At 43.9% G+C, this 23,623-nt stretch overlaps 1 protein-coding gene across 1 annotated transcript; it reads left to right on the forward strand.

The window, feature by feature from the left end:
• The first annotated feature begins 846 nt into the window (after window positions 1–846).
• Window positions 847–18,710, forward strand: LOC128835639 (C4b-binding protein alpha chain-like). The gene is made up of 7 exons (XM_054025220.1): window positions 847–925; window positions 5,849–6,037; window positions 6,972–7,175; window positions 8,205–8,399; window positions 9,682–9,864; window positions 13,871–13,938; window positions 18,705–18,710. Exons 1-7 carry the CDS (start codon window positions 847–849, stop codon window positions 18,708–18,710), a joined length of 924 nt encoding a protein of 307 aa, XP_053881195.1.
• Window positions 18,711–23,623: the final 4,913 nt, after the last annotated feature.

Below are 23,623 nucleotides of genomic sequence, written 5' to 3' on the forward strand. Positions count from 1 at the left end.
CTGCCAATTGTCTTTTGTTTTTTATAATTTTCTCCCTTTGGCTGTAAGACAGGAAGATGCCCAGCATGTTTAAAGACTCCTTTTCCTGATGAATGAAGCACCAATATCTCCCACAGGCCAGTGAGCCGTCACATCAGGGACTCGAAGAGGCATGGGACAGCCCCTCCTCTCACACCTAAAGATGGTTAGAGTTGAAACATTTAGCCAGGTAGCTTAGGGGGCAGCTTGTTCTACTGCTGTCAGTGGTACCTGTTCTGTGGAATTACAGGGGAAGGTCCATCTCCAGTGTGGTTCGGTTTGCGTTTGTTAGAGCTTTGAGTCAGATACATCCCCGGCGTAATGACATGAGCGGAGGTGGATGGAGTAACAGCAGGGATGAGTAGAAAGGATCCTTTGGTAACTAGACTGTCTCTTGTGTTTCAGAAATCATCACTGTTTTGGGGTGCTGATCAGCACAGGGGGGCGTCGTGCAGCTGTATCAGAATAACTTTGTGATTGTCCCCAGAGTAAAAAAATAACAATGCTGCATTTCCCTTCCATTGAGAAACCTTAGCTGTACGGTGCTCAGTGTTACGGTACTAACTGCAGCTGTATCCGGCTCTACCCCTTGCCCTGTGTGCCATGAGCATTACGCTACCGTGGGGGCTGGGCAGCATGTGCACACTCTGCCCACCCCCTTCCTGGGCCCCTGCAGGTGCAGCGCACGGACTTCCACTTCCCCTTGCCTCATGTGCCTACGGGTGGCCATGCCTGGGGTCCGTGTTGCACAGTGCGCGGGCTGAGGAGCGGCTGCAGCCCTGCCTGGACTGCGCTGTCACCACCATTCTCTGGGAACTCACTGGCACCATGACATCACTTCCCTCTGGCTGGACCCTGCGGCTCCTGGGGACCCTGGTACTCATGCTGCTGCCCGGGGGAGCTCTCAGTGAGTAGGAGGATGAGTCTCTCCCTTCAATCCCATCCCCACCTTCTCCCCTCTCCTGGCTTTCCCCTTCGCCCGCACCCCTTGACTCTCCCTTTGCTTCCCTCTGGCAAGCTCCTGGGCGCTTGTGCTCGCCGAAGATCCCATGTCATCCTTACCGCTCTGATCCTGGTTTCCTGGCCAAATTCCAGCTCTGCCCTGCTACGTTTCTCCTCCAGTTCCAAATGGAGGCAGTGCTTTTCTTTCCTTAAGGCCCCATTCCACACAGCTCTTGAGCACGTGCTTAACTTTAAGCACACAGGTTGTGTTGACTTCCATGGGGCGACTCCCATGTTTCAAGTTGAGCTCACACTGTAAATGCTTGGACGCGACAGGTTGAAAAATACTATTTGGCCTGAGCAGTTAGCCAGTGCACAGGGTCTTGCAGGCTGTTTCTGTTAGGAGGAGAAATTGATGATCGAGCTCGGTGTTTCTCTGATGCAATCCTGTTTATTCACAGAGAAAGCAGGCAAGTCCTGATTCCCCGAAACCGCAGGAATCACACCGGAGACAGGTTTTTTGCTCACCGTTCGAAGCCTCGTTCCTGCCAGCACACTACTGAAAAGCTCACACTCTCCGTTTTCTCTCAGACCACATTACCAGTGTATTTCTTGCCATCTCCTTGGCTTTCCTGCTCCTCCTTTGTCTGCTTCTGGCTGCCTGGGCAGCTTCTCTCTGTCTGTTCCCTGGGCAGGGCCACCCAGAAGGGTGGCAAGTGGGGCAATTAGGCTCAGGGCCCTGCAAGGGCCCCACGAGCCCTGGCCGAGAATCCCTTCCCTGGCTAGAGGCACCTTTTTAATTTTTACTCACCTGGTGGCGGTCCAGGTCTTTGGCGGCACTTCGGCGGTGGGTCCTTCAGTGCTGCCAAAGACGCGGAGCGAGTGAAGGACCCACTGCCGCAAATGACTCGGCGCGCTGCCCGGTAAGTACAAGCACCACAGCGGGTGGTGCCTTTTTTTATATCCGTTCCCCCGCATTGCCCCAGGCCCCCTGAATCCTCAGGGTGGCCCTGTCCCTGGGTGCTTCTGTTCACGAACATATGTGCACAGAGCCTTCAAACGAAACAGACCAGCCTTGCATGCAGCCTGTGTTTGGGCAGTGCCAAGCTGCATAGACACTTTTCAAAGACACCATAATAGAGGCCCAACTTAAATGTATACCCCAAATTAACTTAGTAAAAGAACTAAAAAAGAGCCACCGTGGCTTAACAACCATGTAAAAGAAGCAGTGAGAGATAAAAAGGTATCTTTTAAAAAGTGGAAGTCAAATCCTAGTGAGGTAAATAAAAAAGAGCATAAATACTGCCAAATTCAGTGTAAAAATGTAATAAGAAAAGTGAAAAAGGAGTTTGAGGAACAGCTAGCCAAAAACTCAAAAGGTAATAATAAAATGTTTTTTAAGTACATCAGAAGCAGGAAGCCTGCTAAACAACCAGTACGGCCCCTGGACGATCGAGATACAAAAGGAGCACTTAAAGACGATAAAGTCATTGCGGAGAAACTAAATTAATTCTTTGCTTCAGTCTTCATGGCTGAGGATGTTAGGGAGATTCGGAGCCATCCTTTGTAGGTGACAAATCTGAGGAATTGTCACAGATTGAAGTAAAAAGAAGAACAGGAGTACTTGTGGCACCTTAGAGACTAACAAATTTATTAGAGCATAAGCTTTCGTGGACTACAGCCCACTTCTTGGTTTTGGAATTAAACTTTACAGTAACAAGTCACCGGGACCAGATGGCATTCATCCAGGAGTTCTGAAAGAACTCAAATGTGAAATTGTGGAACTATTAACTATGGTTTGTAACCTGTCCTTTAAATCAGCTTCTGTACCTAACGACTGGAAGATAGCTAATGTAACGCCAATATTTAAAAAGGGCTCTAGAGGTGATCCCGGCAATTACAGACCGGTAAGTCTAACGTCAGTACCGGGCAAATTAGTTGAAACAATAGTAAAGAATAAAATTGTCAGACACATAGAAGAACATAAATTGTTGGGCAAAAGTCAACATGGTTTCTGTAAAGGGAAATCATGTCTTTCTGATCTATTAGAGTTCTTTGAAGGGGTCAACAAACATGTGGACAAGGGGGATCCAGTGGACATAGTATACTTAGATTTCCAGAAAGCCTTTGACAAGGTCCCTCACCAAAAGCTGTTATGTAAATTAAGTTGTCATGGGATAAGAGGGAAGATCCTTTAATGGATTGAGAACTGGTTAAAAGACAGGGAACAAAGGGTAGGAATTAATGGTAAATTCTCAGAATGGAGAGGGGTAACTAGTGGTGTTCCCCAAGGGTCAGTCCTAGGACCAATCCTATTCAACTTATTCATAAGTGATCTGGAGAAAGGGGTAAACAGTGAGGTGGCAAAGTTTGCAGATGATATTAAACTGCTCAAGATAGTTAAGATAAAAGAAGACTGTGAAGAACTTCAAAAAGATCTCACAAAATTAAGTGATTGGGCAACAAAATGGCAAATGAAATTTAATGTGGATAAATGTAAAATAATGCACATTGGAAAAAATAACCCCAACTATATATACAACACAATGGGGGCTAATTTAGCTACAACTAATCAGGAAAGAGATCTTGGAGTCATCGTGGATAGTTCTCTGAAGACGTCCACGCAGTGTGCAGCGCCAGTCAAAAAAGCAAACAGGATGTTAGGAATCATTCAAAAAGGGATAGAAAATAAAACGGAGAATATTTTATTGCCCTTATATAAATCCATGGTATGCCCACATCTTGAATACTGCGAACAGATGTGGTCTCCTCATTTCAAAAAAGATATACTGGCATTAGAAATTAGAAAATGTTCAGAGAAGGGCAACTAAAATGATTAGGTGTTTGGAATGGATCCCATATAAGGAGAGATTAAAGAGGCTAGGATTTTTCAGCTTGGAAAAGAGGAGGCTATGGGGGGATGTGATAGAGGTATATAAAATCAGGAGTGGTGTGGAGAAAGTGAATAAGGAAAAGTTATTTACTTGTTCCCATAGCATAAGAACTAGGGGCCACCAAATGAAATTAAGGGGCAGCAGGTTTAAAACAAATAAAAAAAAAGTTCTTCACACAGCGCATAGTCAACCTGTGGAATTCCTTGCCTGAGGAGGTTGTGAAGGCTAGGACTATTACATGGTTTAAAAGAGAACTAGATAAATTCATGAAGGTTAAGTCCATTAATGTCTATTAGCCAGGATGGGTAAGGAATGGTGTCCCTGGCCTCTGTTTGTCAGAGGGTGGAGATGGATGGCAGGAGAGAGATCACTTGATCATTACCTGTTAGGTTCACTCCCTCTGGGGCATGTGGCATTGGTCACTGTCGGAAGACAGGATACTGGGCTGGATGGACCTTTGGTCCGACCCAGTGTGGCCATTCTTATGTTCTTATGTATAGTTTCATCCATCTTACTCTATAAAGGAGCTTAACTGTGTCTGACAATTATCCTGGTTGGAGGGCAGCTGTGGTCATGCCCACCAGCTTCAGTGAGGGTCACCCAACCTCCTTCATAATAGTGTTATTGAAATGAAGGATCGTTACCAGGATTAACAGGCCAGCCACTCACAAATTTGAACGATGCGAATGACAGGTCTGTGCCAGGTGTTGTTTGAATAGGGGGTTCTAACTTCTAACAGTGACCAGCATTTCCCTGGTGCCTGATCAGTGTGATTGTGACCGGAATAGGACCACTGCTAATGTAATTACTACTGAGCATAACTGACTTGGTGAGAGACTCTCCATGCGGGATCTGCAGTGTGCAGTCTGCACAGCCTGACTGAGGCTAGGTGTACAAGTTGGCTCAGGAACAGGACTGCTTCTGGCTTGCCTGTGGGGATGTGCACGGAACTGACACCCAGTGCAGTGGTGCAACCAGTTTCATGTTCTCTTTTTAAAAAAAGAGGAAATTGTCACGGCAGTATAAGCCTGAATCTCACTGAGCTGAGACAGCCCCATGATGCTTCCGTTAAATTACTTCACGGTTGAAAACAGGGATTCCGGTTTAAACCATTCTATAGTTTGAAATTAGCTAGAGGTTTGGACACTTGGTTACTCCTGTAGGCTGACCTCATTGCACACACCACTGGGCTTCTTTCGTTCCTCCATTCTCCACCACGAGATCCCTGTGAGCCACCCTCCCACCCCACTCTGTTTCCCATGGGCTGGATTGAAAGCCCTGACGGGCCATAGTTTGCCCTCCCCTGTTTTAAATGGTACTGGGAGAACAGGCAGTGTTGACATGGCAGGTATTATGCTAGAAGGTGTTAATGGATGAGATCAACCAGTTCTTTGATCTATTAACAATTACCAGATGCAAGAAGCTCTGTTTGCTCCTCGTCCCTTTTCCGATTGTCCACATTCCACCAAAATCAATAGGCTTCTGCCTACTGATGCCTAGAACGTTTGGAATTGATTGGATGTGGTGTTCAGAAGTTATCATGTTACCAACATGAAGAAGAGCTCTGTGCAAGCTCTAAGCTTGTGTCTCTCACCAATCAAAGACATTCCCTCATCCACCTTGTCTCTTTCTAATATCATGGGACCATGATGACTACAATAACACTACATGTTACAGACAAACAGAAACACTGTCTGGTTTAGCGTAGGGCCTTGCATTTCCCTTTCTAATTCCAAACGCAGGCTAGAATCATGTAGTGACTGCCACCCATATTCCCATTTGTTTTTCTTGTATTTTCTATGCGGTTTCCTTGCAATGACTTGAGTTAAATTCTGAGCAATGGGATTGCATGGATCTGAGCGAGAGAGGGTAGAATATGGACCTCTGATTTTCCCCAGCTATGTCTCTCACATCACATTCTTGTTGAGGAGATTTCACCTCAATAGGTTTTCCTGGCTAAGTATGTCCTTATATGCTTCATGTTTTACCCTTAGGTTATTGTGTTGATCCACCTGACATTCCCAATGCTGTTCGGAAGACTAGGGTTGGCACATTGATTCCAGCTGGGAAGGTGATTAAATATGGCTGCCACCCAGGTTATAAGCTGATCGCTGGACTAAGGCAAGGGCGTATTACTTGTCTTGAAAATTCGACATGGTCTTCAGCGCCGAACTTTTGTCAGAGTAAGTATTTGGCTAAATTATCTTTGTTTTAATTGAGCAAATTTAACACCAATAGGGAGATTGTGCTTCTAGTCAGCGTGTGTATGGTTCAAAGTGTAGAGATGTGGTGAGAGAGAAGGAGGGATAGTCAGGGTCTTGTCTCCCTGCTAACACTGGGGATTATGGTTAGCAATTTGAGGTGTGATCCTCACTCCCAAGTAAAAGGTCCAGAGTGAAAAAACAGGTCTTTAAATGCCCCGGATCCGTTCAGAAGAGGACTCCACCCGAAGACAACAATAGGGCTGTCTTCCCAGAATCCTCTTGCAAGGCTTGAAGTAAGTGGTGTGCCAGTGGGAGGGGTGTGTTGGGGCATTTCACAGCACATAGCCCTGCAGAGATTCTGGGTAAAGCTGAAGCCAAACCCATAGGCAGCTGCGCACAGGTCCCCAGGGCTGTCTGTGTGGAGCAGTCCAGTACTGGAAGGTACAAAGGCAGCTTAAAGTTTGCATACACCCCAGGGCTATGAATTCCCTGTTGTGCCTCTTAAAATCTGCCACCTTTACATTTCTATGCTTACGGACAGATCTGTTGCCCCCATCCACCATCTCCATCTGCACCTAAAGTAAATAGTGATCAAGATAGATCACAGCATATCACCTGCTTTCTTATACATAGTATGGCTATAACACAGCAGCTGCTACTCACTGAGTCTATCTGTGCTGAAGGCCAAAAATACCCTGCCAGCTGTAATCAGAACAGCTGCCCATAAAAACAGTGAAAATGAAGGCCCAGGAGATAAAACTTTCTCTAAAACCAAACCTCTTCAGCAATGTCAAGGAAATGCCAATTTTCTATAGCTTGCAAAGCTTTCAGATACACCTGGTAAAATGAATCTGCAGCCACACAATTGCCTTTGCTGTGATTTAACGCTGTTGCTGTTGTTGGTGTTTCTCAGAAGTTCGTTGTCCAGCTCCAGATGTTAACAAAGGAACACAGACACCGATGCCTAGACCTGGAGAGGAGACCTATGCGTTTGGGGACAGAGTTACAATTAAATGTGATTTTGGATATGATATCAAAGGCAGTATCATCGGAAATGCTCAGATTAGCTGCAAACATGATGGCACATGGGATCCTGCCGTACCAGTTTGTGAACCAGGTCAGTAAAAATGGTGGAGAACTGTCATTCTTCCAGCTCTGGCCCGGTACCGGGCTCCTGTCCCTGGTGGGCAATCCTCAGCCCAGCTGTGACTGCTAGGCCAGCCTGAGTATGCCCAAGTCTCTTACAGGGAGGATAGTGGTGCAAGTGCAAACTGCGGCTCTGTGTCTGAGGGGTGGAGGGGATCAGGTCTCAAAATGCTCAGCACCTGAAAAGAGTTTTAGGCATCCAATTATTTTCCAAAAGCCTTGTGAGGATTTTAGTCACTCAAAGGCATTTCCGAACTGTGGGTGTAAATACATGAGCAGCCCTGGGAATAGTTTACCATCATGCAATGAAAATGTGTATTAATTCCATGGGTGACCTCCAACGACTAAAACCAACCACTAAGAAAAACTATATTACCCCTCAGACCTAGTGCTACCCCCTTGTGTCACCCTAACTAACCTCCCCCTTTGCTAGTTTGGAAGAGATGGGCAGCTGGGGATAAGGATGGCTCTGTGTATCTACAGAGAAGGTTCAGGTGTGCGGGTGGGGCTGAGGTGTTTGTTGGGGGACTCGGAGGGTTTGGTAGCTTGGAGGAAGATTGGGAAGCTGGGAGAGTTTTGAGCAGCTGGAAGAGGTTCAGATCTGGATTTGGAGAAGTGGAAGTGTAACAGCCAATTTACTGAGTCAAGGCCTGACCTTCTAGTCAATGGAAGCTGTGGGTGTTCAGCATCTCTCTGGATCATCCTCATCCATGTTTCAGTGCTGTTCACGGAGCATGTGAATGACTGTCACAGCAGCCGAATGGCCACATAAGCACGTAACCATCTTTTCATCATTTTTGTGCATGCTGTCCTGATGCCATGCACAGCAAGAGATGAACACCAAGATAGCAGGTTGTTGGAAATACCTGAGGGGTTCTTTCAGGTATTATGGAAAGACTGTTTTTTGCTGTAATTGCATCAGGAAATGCTGGGAATCTGTCACCTCCTTTTCTTTTTAGAGATTTTTATCTACTGTATAAATGTATTTTTCTCTCTTCAGTTCTAGTTTGTGCCCAACCCCCGAACATCTCCCACGGCCAGCACAGTGACTGGGGCAAGAGAGTTTTTTTTGTTGGCTCATCGGTAACTTACAAATGTGACAGAGGCTTCTCACTTGTTGGAAATGCCTCCATTCAGTGTATCGCTGGTGATGAGGTCACTCCAACCTGGAGCGAGCCTACCCCTCAGTGCGAAGGTAACTCATTCTGAATTACACTAAATGGACTCGTATTGGGAAAGGGTAGAAAAGATTTTTTTGAATGATTTTGCGCAATGTGTCCCCATAACCCATCCACCCTCTGCCATCCCATTGCTGACCACTCCTTTGCAGTGGCTTAAATGTTCCAAGCAACCTACTCCCTGAGACGCACGCTGCCAGTTTCCTGTCTCACCCAGCACCCATATATGTGATCTGCTGTTTGACCCACATCCAAGCTAATGCTTGTCCTCCTTTCACACTGGTTTCTCCACCACCTGTGCCTGACCCCTATTCTGGCTACTGGTTCCCAGTACAGCTGTCCTGACAGCGTCCCCTTAAGCCTATAATCCTCCCTGTCTGCAATAGCAGTACGTTTGCAGGAACAGTCTGAATCCAAAAAGTTGAAATACCCCAATGGCTTGATTTAGTAGCAGGAAGCTGCAGGGAGGGCGGGCAGCATGGAAGCTGTTCATGTATTGAATGCTGCATTGTCCCATCTCCAGTATTCCCATAATCCCCCCCCCCCCCCCCCCCCAGAGACCTGCCAATAGTCAAATTTAATCACAAATCCAGTGCAATAAGAAATGATCTGTTGGGATTGCCTGTGGAAATAAGAACTTTCTTTAAAAAACAAAGGTCAACAGCAAGATTCAGAAAATGTGATGTTCTTTTGTGGCCATGTGTTTTCACAATGTTCAGATTGCTTGGAAGATAGATCCAGCAGTCCTCTACGTGTCTTGGCTTTCATTGTTCCCTGTCGAAGACTGAGCACCAACATCTCTGCTGTTTTCCCTCAGTGGTTGAAAATGGAAGGATGACTCCAAAAATATTTGTATTTACATCTAGTGTCCCTCTTGAGTTTTCTTGTAACAAAAGCTACCTAGTCAACGGCAGCAAAGAAATCCAGTGCGTAGGTGACAGTAGATGAAATTTTCCTGTATCAGCTTGTGAGTGGGGTGTATATAATGAAGGGCTATGCTCTGACCACTTCTCTGACACACACGCTCAGATTCTGAATAACTACAATGTATGGAGAGGTGGTGCGGTGCCAGCCCATGGCCGGGCAATGGAGACCTCCGAGTTCTAATCCTGGTTCTGCCACTGTCTTCCTCTCAGGCTTTGGGCAAGTCTCTTTGCTGCTCTGCCTCAGTTTCTCTGTTTGTAAAATAGTTTCTTTCCTTATTTGCCTTGCAGAGGTGTGGGGAGGATTAACCGGTACTTTAAAAGATGTGCACTAAGTAATAAAAGGATCTGGAAAGCCTTGTTTGGTGTTTTGCAGAGACTCAGTGTCCAGTCCCACATATTCAACATGGAAGCCTGAAATCTCCACTTCCACATAACTATACACACAGAACCAGTGTCACGTTTCAGTGTGATCCTGGTTACATCCTCAGGGGCGCTGAGAAGATTCAATGCCAAGCTGATGGCAAGTGGTATCCGCAGCTACCCGTTTGTGACCTAGGTAAGTGTGGGACAGAGTAGGGTGATGCTTTGTGGGGTGTCTATATTGAGGCAAATTTCTATAGTCTATAAAACTCATTATGTTGCATGTGGTATGATTGAGTGAATGTGATATGAATGGTGTGTAATAGATTGCCTGTCTCTCCCTCCCCCCCCCCAGCTTCCTTTCTTCCATTTTATGTCCATTTTATGTCTAGGCCGCAGCCTTTTTCTGTTGAAGTTCCTTTCTTACTTTGGTGCTCATTTGATTCCCAAAAGAGAGAGTTCAGACCCCAGGGGAAAGCAATTGGTGAGAAAAGACAGGGGCTAATTGCCCGGATTTAATACTGAAAGACCAGGTGAGGCTTGCTGCGGAGAGCGGAGTCTGAGGCCAGTCAACACCAGATAAACTCATTATGTTGCATGTGGTATGATTGAGTGAATGTGATATGAATGGTGTGTAATAGATTGCCTGTTTCTCCCTCCCCCCCCCCAGCTTCCTTTCTTCCATTTTATGTCCATTTTATGTCTAGGCCGCAGCCTTTTTCTGTTGAAGTTCCTTTCTTACTTTGGTGCTCATTTGATTCCCAAAAGAGAGTGCACATCTTTTAAAGTACCGGTTAATCCTCCCCACACCTCTGCAATCCCCCCCCACCCGTTTGTGACCTAGGTAAGTGTGGGACAGAGTAGGGTGATGCTTTGTGGGGTGTCTATATTGAGGCAAATTTCTATAGTCTATAAAACTCATTATGTTGCATGTGGTATGATTGAGTGAATGTGATATGAATGGTGTGTAATAGATTGCCTGTCTCTCCCTCCCCCCCCCCAGCTTCCTTTCTTCCATTTTATGTCCATTTTATGTCTAGGCCGCAGCCTTTTTCTGTTGAAGTTCCTTTCTTACTTTGGTGCTCATTTGATTCCCAAAAGAGAGAGTTCAGACCCCAGGGGAAAGCAATTGGTGAGAAAAGACAGGGGCTAATTGCCCGGATTTAATACTGAAAGACCAGGTGAGGCTTGCTGCGGAGAGCGGAGTCTGAGGCCAGTCAACACCAGATAAAAACAGTTCTGAGTTTGGGAGGTAATTCAAATGCTGGGGCAGTTAATCTTCATCTGCAGGCACGAAACTGGGAAGATTTCAGAGTGGAAAAGCTGGATTTTGCCTTTGGGATTTTGTTCATGGAGTGTTTTGGTGCCTGTCCTTTTCCCAGCTCAGGGCAGGATAAAGAAAACACCCTTCACGCAAGAGAGCAAGAAAGTGCCTTGACTTTCATTTTACAAAAGCTAAACAAGCCACTTGAGGTATCCCTGTGACAGTCTAGAAGAGGACAGCAGTCCTCTAAGTGTCTTGGCTTTCATTGTTCATTGTCTTAGACTTAGCACGAAAATATTGGACAGCATGGAAGGTGTTCATGTATTGAATGCTGCATTGTCCCATCTCCAGTATTCCCATAATCCCCCCAGGAGACCTGTCAATAGTCAAATTTCATCACAAATCCAGTGCAATAAGAAATGATCTGTTGCGACTGCCTGGGGAAATAAGAACTTTCCTTAAAAAACAAAGGTCAACAGCAAGATTCAGAAAATGTGATGTTCTTTTGTGACCATGTGTTTTCACAATGTTCAGATTGCTTGGAAGATAGATCCAGCAGTCCTCTACGTGTCTTGGCTTTCATTGTTCCCTGTCTTAGACCGAGCACCAACATCTTTGCTGTTTCCCTCAGTGGTTGAAAATGGAAGGATGACTCCAAAAATATTTGTATTTACATCTAGTGTCCCTCTTGAGTTTTCTTGTAACAAAAGCTGCCTAGTCAATGGCAGCAAAGAAATCCAGTGCGTAGGTGACAGTAGATGAAATTTTCCTGTATCAGCTTGTGAGTGGGGTGTATATAATGAAGGGCTATGCTCTGACCACTTCTCTGACACACACGCTCAGATTCTGAATAACTACAATGTATGGAGAGGTGGTGCGGTGCCAGCCCATGGCCGGGCAATGGAGACCTCCGAGTTCTAATCCTGGTTCTGCCACTGTCTTCCTCTCAGGCTTTGGGCAAGTCTCTTTGCTGCTCTGCCTCAGTTTCTCTGTTTGTAAAATAGTTTCTTTCCTTATTTGCCTTGCAGAGGTGTGGGGAGGATTAACCGGTACTTTAAAAGATGTGCACTAAGTAATAAAAGGATCTGGAAAGCCTTGTTTGGTGTTTTGCAGAGACTCAGTGTCCAGTCCCACATATTCAACATGGAAGCCTGAAATCTCCACTTCCACATAACTATACACACAGAACCAGTGTCACGTTTCAGTGTGATCCTGGTTACATCCTCAGGGGCGCTGAGAAGATTCAATGCCAAGCTGATGGCAAGTGGTATCCGCAGCTACCCGTTTGTGACCTAGGTAAGTGTGGGACAGAGTAGGGTGATGCTTTGTGGGGTGTCTATATTGAGGCAAATTTCTATAGTCTATAAAACTCATTATGTTGCATGTGGTATGATTGAGTGAATGTGATATGAATGGTGTGTAATAGATTGCCTGTCTCTCCCTCCCCCCCCCCAGCTTCCTTTCTTCCATTTTATGTCCATTTTATGTCTAGGCCGCAGCCTTTTTCTGTTGAAGTTCCTTTCTTACTTTGGTGCTCATTTGATTCCCAAAAGAGAGAGTTCAGACCCCAGGGGAAAGCAATTGGTGAGAAAAGACAGGGGCTAATTGCCCGGATTTAATACTGAAAGACCAGGTGAGGCTTGCTGCGGAGAGCGGAGTCTGAGGCCAGTCAACACCAGATAAAAACAGTTCTGAGTTTGGGAGGTAATTCAAATGCTGGGGCAGTTAATCTTCATCTGCAGGCACGAAACTGGGAAGATTTCAGAGTGGAAAAGCTGGATTTTGCCTTTGGGATTTTGTTCATGGAGTGTTTTGGTGCCTGTCCTTTTCCCAGCTCAGGGCAGGATAAAGAAAACACCCTTCACGCAAGAGAGCAAGAAAGTGCCTTGACTTTCATTTTACAAAAGCTAAACAAGCCACTTGAGGTATCCCTGTGACAGTCTAGAAGAGGACAGCAGTCCTCTAAGTGTCTTGGCTTTCATTGTTCATTGTCTTAGACTTAGCACGAAAATATTGGACAGCATGGAAGGTGTTCATGTATTGAATGCTGCATTGTCCCATCTCCAGTATTCCCATAATCCCCCCAGGAGACCTGTCAATAGTCAAATTTCATCACAAATCCAGTGCAATAAGAAATGATCTGTTGCGACTGCCTGGGGAAATAAGAACTTTCCTTAAAAAACAAAGGTCAACAGCAAGATTCAGAAAATGTGATGTTCTTTTGTGACCATGTGTTTTCACAATGTTCAGATTGCTTGGAAGATAGATCCAGCAGTCCTCTACGTGTCTTGGCTTTCATTGTTCCCTGTCTTAGACCGAGCACCAACATCTTTGCTGTTTCCCTCAGTGGTTGAAAATGGAAGGATGACTCCAAAAATATTTGTATTTACATCTAGTGTCCCTCTTGAGTTTTCTTGTAACAAAAGCTGCCTAGTCAATGGCAGCAAAGAAATCCAGTGCGTAGGTGACAGTAGATGAAATTTTCCTGTATCAGCTTGTGAGTGGGGTGTATATAATGAAGGGCTATGCTCTGACCACTTCTCTGACACACACGCTCAGATTCTGAATAACTACAATGTATGGAGAGGTGGTGCGGTGCCAGCCCATGGCCGGGCAATGGAGACCTCCGAGTTTTTATCCTGCCACTGTCTTCCTCTCAGGCTTTGGGCAAGTCTCTTTGCTGCTCTGCCTCAGTTTCTCTGTTTGTAAAATAGTTTCTTTCCTTATTTGCCTTGCAGAGGTGTGGGGAGGATTAACCGGTACTTTAAAAGATGTGCACTAAGTAATAAAAGGATCTGGAAAGCCTTGTTTGGTGTTTTGCAGAGACTCAGTGTCCAGTCCCACACATTCAACATGGAAGCCTGAAATCTCCACTTCCACATAACTATACACACAGAACCAATGTCACGTTTCAGTGTGATCCTGGTTACATCCTCAGGGGCGCTGATAGGATTCAATGCCAAGCTGATGGCAAGTGGTATCCGCAGCTACCCATTTGTGGCCCAGGTAAGTGTGGGACAGAGTAGGGTGATGCTCTGTGGGGTGTCTATATTGGGGCAAGTTTCTATAGTCTACAAAACTCATTATGTTGCATGTGATATGATTGAATGAATGTGATATGAATAGTGTGTATTACATTATCTGTCTGTCTTTTTCCCCCGGCTTCCTTTCTTCCATTTTATGTCTATCTAGGCTGCAGCCTTTTTCTGTTGAAGTTCCTTTCTCACTTTCTCTCGAGAATCAATGAACACTAGAGAGTTCAGACCCCTGGGAAAAGCAATTGGTGAGAAAAGACAGGGGCTAATTGCCCAGGTTTAATACTGAAAGACCAGGTGCGGCTTGTTGCGGAGAGCAGAGTCTGAGGCCAGTCAACACCAGATAAAAACAGCTCTGGGTTTGGGAGGTAATTCAAATGCTGGGGCAGTTAATCTTCATCTGCAGGCACTAAACTGGGAGGACTGCAGAGTGGAAAAGCTGGATTTTGACATCTGGGTTTTTGTTTATGGAATGTTTTGGTGCCTGTCCTTTCCCAGATCCGGGGAGGACAAAGAAAACACCTTTCACACAAGAGAGCAAGAAAGCGCCTGTGACTTTCATTTTACAAATGAGACACCACCTTGAGGTATCCCTGTGACAGTGTAGCTCCCTAGTCAACGGCAGCAAAGAAAGCCAATGCATAGGTGACAGTAGATTAAATTTTCCTTTATCATCTTGTGAATGGGATCATAGAGTCATAGAATATTTGGGTTGGAAGAGACCTCAGGAGGTATCTAGTCCAACCCCCTTCTCAAAGCAGGACCAATCCCCAACTAAATCAGCTCTGCCAGGCCTTTGTAAACCCTGACCTTAAAAACCTCTAAGGATGGAGATTCCACCACCTCCCTAGGTAACCCATTCCAGTGATTCACCACCCTCCTAGTGAAATAGTGTTTCCTAATATCCAACCTAGACCTCCTCCACTGCAACTTGAGACCATTGCTCCTTGTTCTGTCATCTGCCACCATTGAGAACAGTCTAGCTCCATCCGCTTTGGAACTCCCCTTCAGGTAGTTGAAGGCTGATATCAAATTCCCCCTCAGTCTTCTCTTCTGCAGACTAAATAACCCCAGTTCCCTCAGCCTCTCCCCGTAAGTCATGAACCCCAGCCTCCTGATCATTTTAGTTGCCCTCCACTGGACTCTCATTTAATGTTTAATAAGCAGTTTCTCCAGTTTGTCCACATCCTTTCTGTAGTGGGGGGATCAAAACTGGATGCAGTACGCCAGGTGTGGCCTCACCAGTGCCGAATAGAGGGGAATAATCACTTCCCTCATCTGCTGGCAATGCTCCTACTAATACAGCCCAATATGCCATTGGCCTTCTTGGCAACAAGGGCACAGTGCTGACCCATATCCAGCTTCTTGTCCACTGAAATCCCCAGGTCCTTTTCTGCAGAACTGCCACTTAGCCAGTTGGTCCCCAGCCTGTAGCAGTGCATGGGATTCTTCCTTCCTAAGTGCAGGACTCTGCACTTCTCTTTTTGACATGCCTATGGCTTTTGGATATTTAAAATAGTCAGTTGTGTGGAGAGCACCTCAAGTATTTAATAAAACTTTTTCTGTACAGGTTCTGTGCTGAAAACAGCTGGCATCTCTACTGAGTCTGAAGTTAAAGGTGAGGTACTGAGGGGAGAGAAAACACTTGAGCTGTTAGACTGGGTAGTGCAATACGTGTGGTGAGCAGGGAAGCCTGGCTGTAGGGAGCTTCAGAACTGGAGCTGGCCACATACTGTAAATTGTTTTTCAAATCTATCACACTAAGGAACCACTGAATGTTGCTGATCCATGTGGCTGAATTATGTGCATGAGTTTGAAATCACATTGAATTTCTGCCAAAAATAAATAAATTAAATAAAAATTCCCTTCTAGTCAGAAACTTAGAGAGACCGCAACTATACATTTGTTTCTAAATCAGTTAGGGGTGTGTGTGTGTGTGTGTGTGTGTGTGTGTGTTTGTGTTTGTTTGTGTTTCTCCATTACCCCGTTTCCTGCCTGGTTTTTTTATTGTTGTTACATAAATAAAGCTCAATGTTTTTCATTTAGCTTTATTTATACAACAACAAAAAACAACCCAAACTGTGTGTTTCTGCCAACAGTGAAGCCATCAGTAAACCTGAGTCCTACACCTACAGTTATGATGAACAATACGGGTACATTAATATTAAAGATTATACATCTGTCAATGATGTATTTCCTAAGGGCAAATAGGTTCAGTAATTCCAGGAGCCATTGAAAGGCTACTTCAGAGCACTCTTTGCTACTATTGTAATCTTTCATACAATTTCCCTAAAAATGTTAGTCTGAGCATTGCTTTTACAGGAGTCTGATTTCTAAATGCAGAACTCATTGACATCAGTGATTGCAGTTCTGTTCAATCTGTGGCAAGGAATTACCCTTTTCATAGAATCATAGAATATTAGGGTTGGAAGAGACCTCAGGAGGTCATCTAGTCACTCCTGTACTCAAAGCAGGACCAACCCCAACTAAATCATCCCAGCCAAGGGTTTGTCAACCCGGGCCTTAAAAACCTCTAAGGATGGAGATTCCACCACCGAACCCATTCCAGTGCTTCACCACCCTCCTAGTGAAATAGTGTTTCCTAATATCCAAGACGTCCCCCACTGCATCTTGAGACCATTGCTGTTTGTTCTGTCATCTGCCACCACTGAGAACAGCCGAGCTCCATCCTCTTTGGAACCCCTCCCTCCCCTTCAGGTAGTTGAAGGCTGCTATCAAATTCCCCCTCCCTCTTCTTTTCTGCAAACTAAATAACCTCAGTTCCCTCAGCCTCTCCTCGTAAGTCATGTGCCCCAGCCTCCTAATCATTTTTGTTGCCCTCCGCTGGACTCTCATTTAATGTTTAATAAGCAGCTATGGAAGCTATTAAATGGCCTTACTCTAGTAAGGACAGCTAAAGTCTGTCTCTTGAAACAGTCTATTTGGATAATTTGAAATACTGATTATAATGCTTTTTACATCTAAGAATATGTCTACAGTGCAATTCGAAATCTGTGGCTGGCCCGTGCCAGCTGACTCGGGCTCCCAGGGCTCGGGCTAAGGGATTGTTTAAGGTACTGCAGCATAGAGCTCTATCAAGTCAAAGAACTAATTATAATAGGTGGCAGTAGGAGTAAATTGTTATATGGACCAACCACTAGAGGAGGATGCACAACACACTAAGACAATGGATTATATATGCACGAATAGCCTCATTGTACACACCGCATAACCACGTATTTAGATTTGGCAAATTCTTTTGGTTAGGCTAAGTGGATGAGACTTGGGTCTGCCATATTAGAGATCTGGGTTCTCTTCCTAGACAGTATAACTTTCATTCAGGGAGGATGGGTTGATCAGTGATAACTTGGATTTTGAAGGGCACAGGATTGTTAACACCAGTCAGTAGAAATAATCCCAGTTGAACTCCTCATCTCCTGGTTCCCAACACAAGGCACTTTCTCCTAGGCCAAAGGATATGTTGATGTGAGGGATGGAGATGCATAATTCGGAGTTGCACATGGCAACACCTTGCAGAGAATGTTCAATGAGAACAGCGTGTTTAGAGGTTTTATAAGTCACTCTAGGAAGTTCTGATGAGTCAAACTGAAGGGAAATGACAGATTTGGGCAGTTTGTAACTCATAGTGGCGGCAAGAGGCACCACATTGAGCTTTCACATCCCTGCTGCAGGGTAGCCCAACTGATTGTCACAGCGAAAGCCCATGTACTATATGTAAGTGGGATAAGTCTGTCTTGTCTCTAAAGATGCAGATTCCTAAACATTAGTTTGGCAAGCTCCTGGCTCTGAGTGGCCAGCTGGTGATGGGAGACTGATGTCATGTTCATAACTGCTTTTTCCTCTTCTTTTTGCCTTAGACATAATTACCCAGGACAAACCCACAACTGTCCCTCTCGAAGGAGCAGAAGTAACTGGTACTTCTTCAGGTAAATTGGAAGAACTTTGAGTTGCTAAAAGTCTAGAATTTGGGGCTCAAATTTCCACTTGAATAAAAATGAAATGTACAGTGTGAAAATCATTTTAATTTCTATAATTCTGCTATTCAGAGTTGCAAATATGATGATGCTCACTTAGCGCTTGCCTAAGAACTTGATAGAGAGCTTGTTGTTCATTTGCACACTCCATGCTCTCCTGGTTTTCCTGCCTCTCTCATTGTTTCTGCACCATTTCTTTTGGTTATCAAAATCTTTTGGTGGGTCCTTCTCCCGCTTCCACTTTCCAAAGGATTCCCACAGTGCTCTGACCTTGGCCCATTCCTCTGATTCCTCTCAAAAGGAGAGTGACGTGGCCAATGCCGTGGGTAAAGAATATTATTGTCTGGGCTGATTGATGGCAGCTCTAATGAGAGGGATGGGGGCAGGGACCTCCTTTGTGTTGTGTGGTTCTGTATCGCTTAGCACAGTGGGGCCCTGAGTCATGACTTCAGCACGTGAGGGCTCTTGTGACACAACTAACAACACTATTGGCTGCAGTAGAGGGCAGCGTGTGAAAATCTTCTATCGCTCTATGGCATCCAAGCACTGGTCATTTCAGTGGCACAAACTCTCTTTCTTAGATGTAGATTTTCCTGGGCCAAAGACAGTTAGTCTCCATATCCATACAGTTATCCCAAAGGGGAGAATTCAGGAGTAGATAATTTACAGCTGAGAGAATTAGGTCTTGGAATGACGATGGGGGTAATGCACCTAATGTGTGTGGATCTTCTGCTTTGTGCAGACTTGAAGGTATACCCCACAGAGCGAAATATTAGAGAAAATCAAGTGGGTAAAACACAGGGAGGGGGTTGTCTCGAGCAGTTAGTCCGCCTGACAGTGCTTTCACTGGCATGCTCGGGGGCTTTTCTTCAAATGTCTTGGGGAGAGAATATGAGCAGCTGTGGATCTGAGTCTTTAAAATTCAGTATGTTTTGTCCTGTGCTTGGCAAGATAAACTTCACTCCAGTCCATTTGTGGGTGTTGGTGTCTTTACATGTCTGGAATCTCTGCCGGCTTTTTGGTATTTAAAATAGTCAGTTGTGGGGAGAGCACGTCAAGTATTTTATAAAACTTTCTTTTCTGTACAGGTTCTGTGCTGAACCCAGCTGGCAACTCTGCTGAACCTGAAGGGGAAGGTGAGGTACTGCGGGGAGAGAGAAACGCTTGAGCTGTTAGACTGGGTAGCGCAATGCGTGTGGTGAGCAGGGAAGCCTGGCTGTAGGGAGCTTCAGAACTGGAGCTGGCCACATCCCTTCAATTGTTTTTCAAATCTATCACACTAAGGAACCCCTGAATGTTGCTGATCCATGTGGCTGAGTTATGTGCATGACATTGGAATTGCACTGAATTTCTGCCAAAAGCGAACTAAAAAGCCCTCGCTTCTAGTCAGTAGTTTAGGGGGACCACAACAACTACAAATTTGTTTCTAACTCAACTGGATTTTTTTATGTGGTAATGGTGTTTTTCTACCTCCTTTTCCCCCAACAACCAGTTTTCTGCCTGGTTTTTAAAATGTTTTTCATTGGGCTTTATTTAAACCACAAAAAAAAACCAACAAAACTTTAATGACCAAACTACATATTTCTACCAACACTATGAAACCTACAGTAATGATGAGCAATATGGGCATAAATGAATATGTACACTCCATTTTTCATATTAACATTAATGGCTATACATTTGTCAGTGTTGTATTTTTTGAGGGTAAATAGGGTTCAAAATTTCCAGGAGCCATTGAAAAGCCACTTCACAGTAACAATGAAGGTCGGGAGTGCTATTTTAATCTTTCATGTATTTCCTTTAAAATGTTAGTCTGAACATTCCTTTAACATGAGTCTGGTTTCTAAATGCAAAACTCATTGACATTAGTGATTGTAGTTCTAAGCAGTCTGTGACAAGGAATTAATTAGCTATTCAGTATCTTCCACAGCCAGTGGTTAGACGATAAATGATCTTATTCTAGTAAGAACAGCAAAAGTCTGTCTCTTGAAACAATTTATTTGGGTAATTAGAAATGCAGATTACAGCACTCTTTATCTCTGTGATACCAGATAACATAACACTAACCTATGATATGCTAGGGCAAAAATTGTGGTACCTTGTCTAGACAAGCTGAGTATAATGATTCTGGCCTTGCTTAGCATTTTGGCAAACGTACGACTGGCCAGTGCAGGCTTGGGAAATGAGAGCCTAGAAGCATGTGCAAGAGAACCCTTAACATCCAGAAAACCTTTAAACCCAGATTGTGTCCTCCATTTACACAATGGTTTTCCTGTTGGTATTACAAGGTACAAATGTGTTCAATCCTTTGAAAAGCTGCTTTGCTTCATTATGAGATTCTCTAGGGGTGAGATCATGGTTTCCAACAGCTAATGATTATCCATTTTAGAATGTGGTGTTTACGTGACTACCTTAATTGTTCATTAATAGCTGGTATAATCTAGGGTACTAAGTGTAGCTTCATATGCATGGATTGTGGATGAGTTCCTGTAGGTTATTGACATGAACTTGGTTTCATATTTTAGCTCACATTTTTTGTTTCTCTCTTAGGGCTTGTCATAGTCATTGCAATAGGCATTGGCACCGGTATTTGTATTGGTAAGTATCTTCAAATCATTCAATGCACTAAAGCTATGACGGTTTTAAGATCTGGAGTCAAGGCTATTTTAATATTGCCCTTTCTCCATCTCATAATGTTTTCCCCCTACTTAATTACTAAAGACCCTGGGATTTAGGGTCCTTGAACTTCTCTGCCATTTCTAACATGCTGTGGTGCCATGTAAAAGCACTGCCATTCTCTGGAGAGAAGCTTGTATTCATACTCCTAGCTGTTTTCTCTGTCTGCATATTCACAATATTTGCCTGAGCTGGGCAGTCTGCTGTGATTCTATCTGAAATGTGTTTGCACAATATTGGGGAACAAAAGGGGAGGGAAGAATCTCATTTTTCTCTTTATCCCCAGGGATATCAAGAAAAGGTTCAATTGTGTAGCTCTGTTTTGGGTGAGAATACTTCCTCACCACTTAGGACTGCATATGTATGTCTGGTGCCTACCAAAAATGGAAAGGGCAAAAGCTAGGAAGGGAAGTTATAAAAACAGCCAAGAAATCGCTTTGTAGGTTAGATTTGATAGTCTCATATTATACAGGAAATTAGAAGGCTGTTACTGAAGTTCTCGGCATCCAGAGTTAGTCAGCCTGCAGTGGTCTCCACAAAACAGATCTTGATTGTTCAGTCGTCATGCTCGGCTATTGAGAACACATTTCCCCCTTCTCTCCCAGAATTCCCACAGATGATGTAGCTTAACTTTAGGGAGCAGACTGTTCCCTATGTACGCACCTGTTCATCAAAGCACTTCAGCACATGCCTAAGTCCCACAGAAGTCAATAGGCGTTCGGTCCTAGAGTAGCATTGTCAAGGAGCAGATCATAAGACCACTGTGCATTTGGAGCTGTTACAAGCAGGGTTCTAGCACTTGCCTGACCACTGTCTCCATTGATCAGGCTTCTGAGCATATGCCAACCCAAACCATTCTGTAACCTACATCCCCGTCACATGGCTCTAAGATGCAGCTGACCCAGTGTGTGCCGATTGGGGAAACTGTGCTCAAATCTCAATAGCAGAATTGAAACATATTTTTAGTTGGCTCAGTGTGACCCCAAAGTAGACAGATTGGCAGAAGTTTTCATTTTAAGGTTCAAGACTGAGAGAAAGAAGAACAGGAGTACTTGTGGCACCTTAGAGACTAACAAATTTATTAGAGCATAAGCTAATAATTAATTAATTGGCCTCTCAGAGTTAGTAAGACAACTCCCACCTGTTTATGCTCTCTGTATGTGTGTATATATATCTCCTCATTATATGTTCCATTCTATATGCATCCGAAGAAGTGGGCTGTAGTCCACGAAAGCTTATGCTCTAATAAATTTGTTAGTCTCTAAGGTGCCACAAGTACTCCTGTTCTTCTTTTTGCGGATACAGACTAACACGGCTGTTACTCTGAAGACTGAGAGAGAATCTGATGAATTTGGTCGCTTCTTTTTCTAGTTTTTATTGATCAGTTTAAAATATTAGATCAATTGGGGAAGAAATCAAGCAAGCCACACTAGAGATTAAACATAATACATTCTATGACTCTTTGGTGGAGAACTTCAACATCTTGCAGGGGACTGAAGGGAAGAAGTTGAATTTAAGCTTGAACATCTTGAATGTGAAGTAAATTGAATACCGAGCATTACTCTGGATGAGCTAGGAATCTAGACAAACCTTAAGCTGTACACAGAAGCATTAAAGACTTTGATAAATTAGGAGATCCAATATCAGAACCTCTTTCTGGATTAGGGTAGAGAGTTCTTGTGATGTTTGATCTGTATATGAGAGGGGCTTATTTATCATCATATGGGGAAAAAAATTGTGTCCTATGATGCAGATAATCTGTCAGTGATGATGAGAGCAAGTTCCAGAACTGTGGAGATTCAGACTCATCTTTTCACAAAATGTTATGTTTTATTTAACTTTGTTACTAAATTGCTCCTCTTTTTGTTTTTGTTTTGTTTAAAGTAGTTCTTGGTGCAGTTCCTGCAATTATAGCATCGGCGATTTTGAAGAAAAATAGGTAAGACAGCCCAAGATACAAGTATTTCCTTTTTGAGATTTACTCTGTTTAGATGACTGAGACTTTTCTTGCATGTAGCTGATGTCAGAAAAAATGTGTATGGTACTCTGAAAATCGCAATAACATACGGCACTGAAGGGATGGCATTTAGTCGTTAAATGAAGAGGGTGTCTAGAATTACTTCTCTAAAATTTATCACGAGCAAAAATAGAGAAGTCATAAAGCAACTTAAAGGGCCTGCTTTCTCCACTGACCCTGTTATTTCAACTAATGCTTGTTGGATACTCCCAGGAAAATCTATTCTGTATTAAAGAACACTAGTATTAAGAGAGCTGCTTGTCTTTGTCCTAAATGTTTGTTAATAGATAACTATGTTTGTCTATTGCATTTGCTGGAAAATAAGCATTTTCTGTTTATGCAGAAATCAGTAATGTATTGTGAGAAAATCAGTCTATTGAATAGTAAGTGTTTAGAATAGAACTATGTCAGTTGCTTTATACACATACAGGTTAATTTCATTTGCTAAACAAAATAACAACACTACTTTGCAATATAATAGGGAAGTTTAACTCATGCTTCCAATTGACTTGTGGGGGAACGGACTAATTACCATGAAGATTTGTTTTGCATTGCGTCATAAATGCAGGATCTGCTTCAGGGCACCAAACTATTATCTAGCTTCTCCTGCAACCAGCTACCCATACTTGATGGTTTCCCATACTTGATGGTTCCAAAAAGCATGCAAAAAACACCTACTATAATACCACTCTTGAGTTGTGCAAAAGTATACATAGATTGCGGGAGGGAAACAGGAGGAAAATTTGACTCCTGAGGTTGTGATAGCTCATTGTCCCTTCTCTTAGAATTCCTAAGTAACAAATGGTGTATCTTATAATTGTCTTTTTCTTGAAATGTATCTGTACTATTACTTCAATAACCTTCTGCACCGGTGAATTCACAACTTCCTTAAACGTTATGCATGTTTCTTACTACTTGGTATATTCAGCAACTGAATATAAAAAAATTCCTGAAAACAGAAACCTTTT

Source organism: Malaclemys terrapin, chromosome 4, assembly GCF_027887155.1.
Source record: "Malaclemys terrapin pileata isolate rMalTer1 chromosome 4, rMalTer1.hap1, whole genome shotgun sequence".
Classification (NCBI taxonomy): domain Eukaryota; kingdom Metazoa; phylum Chordata; order Testudines; family Emydidae; genus Malaclemys; species Malaclemys terrapin.

Excerpts from the sequence above, each read along its gene's own strand:
- LOC128835639 (XM_054025220.1), top strand. The coding sequence starts at position 847 with ATGACATCACTTCCCTCTGGCTGGACCCTGCGGCTCCTGGGGACCCTG. Across the intron at positions 7,176-8,204 it reads CGTACCAGTTTGTGAACCAG|TTCTAGTTTGTGCCCAACCC; the intron begins GTCAGTAAAAAT and ends TTCTCTCTTCAG. Across the intron at positions 8,400-9,681 it reads GCCTACCCCTCAGTGCGAAG|AGACTCAGTGTCCAGTCCCA; the intron begins GTAACTCATTCT and ends GGTGTTTTGCAG.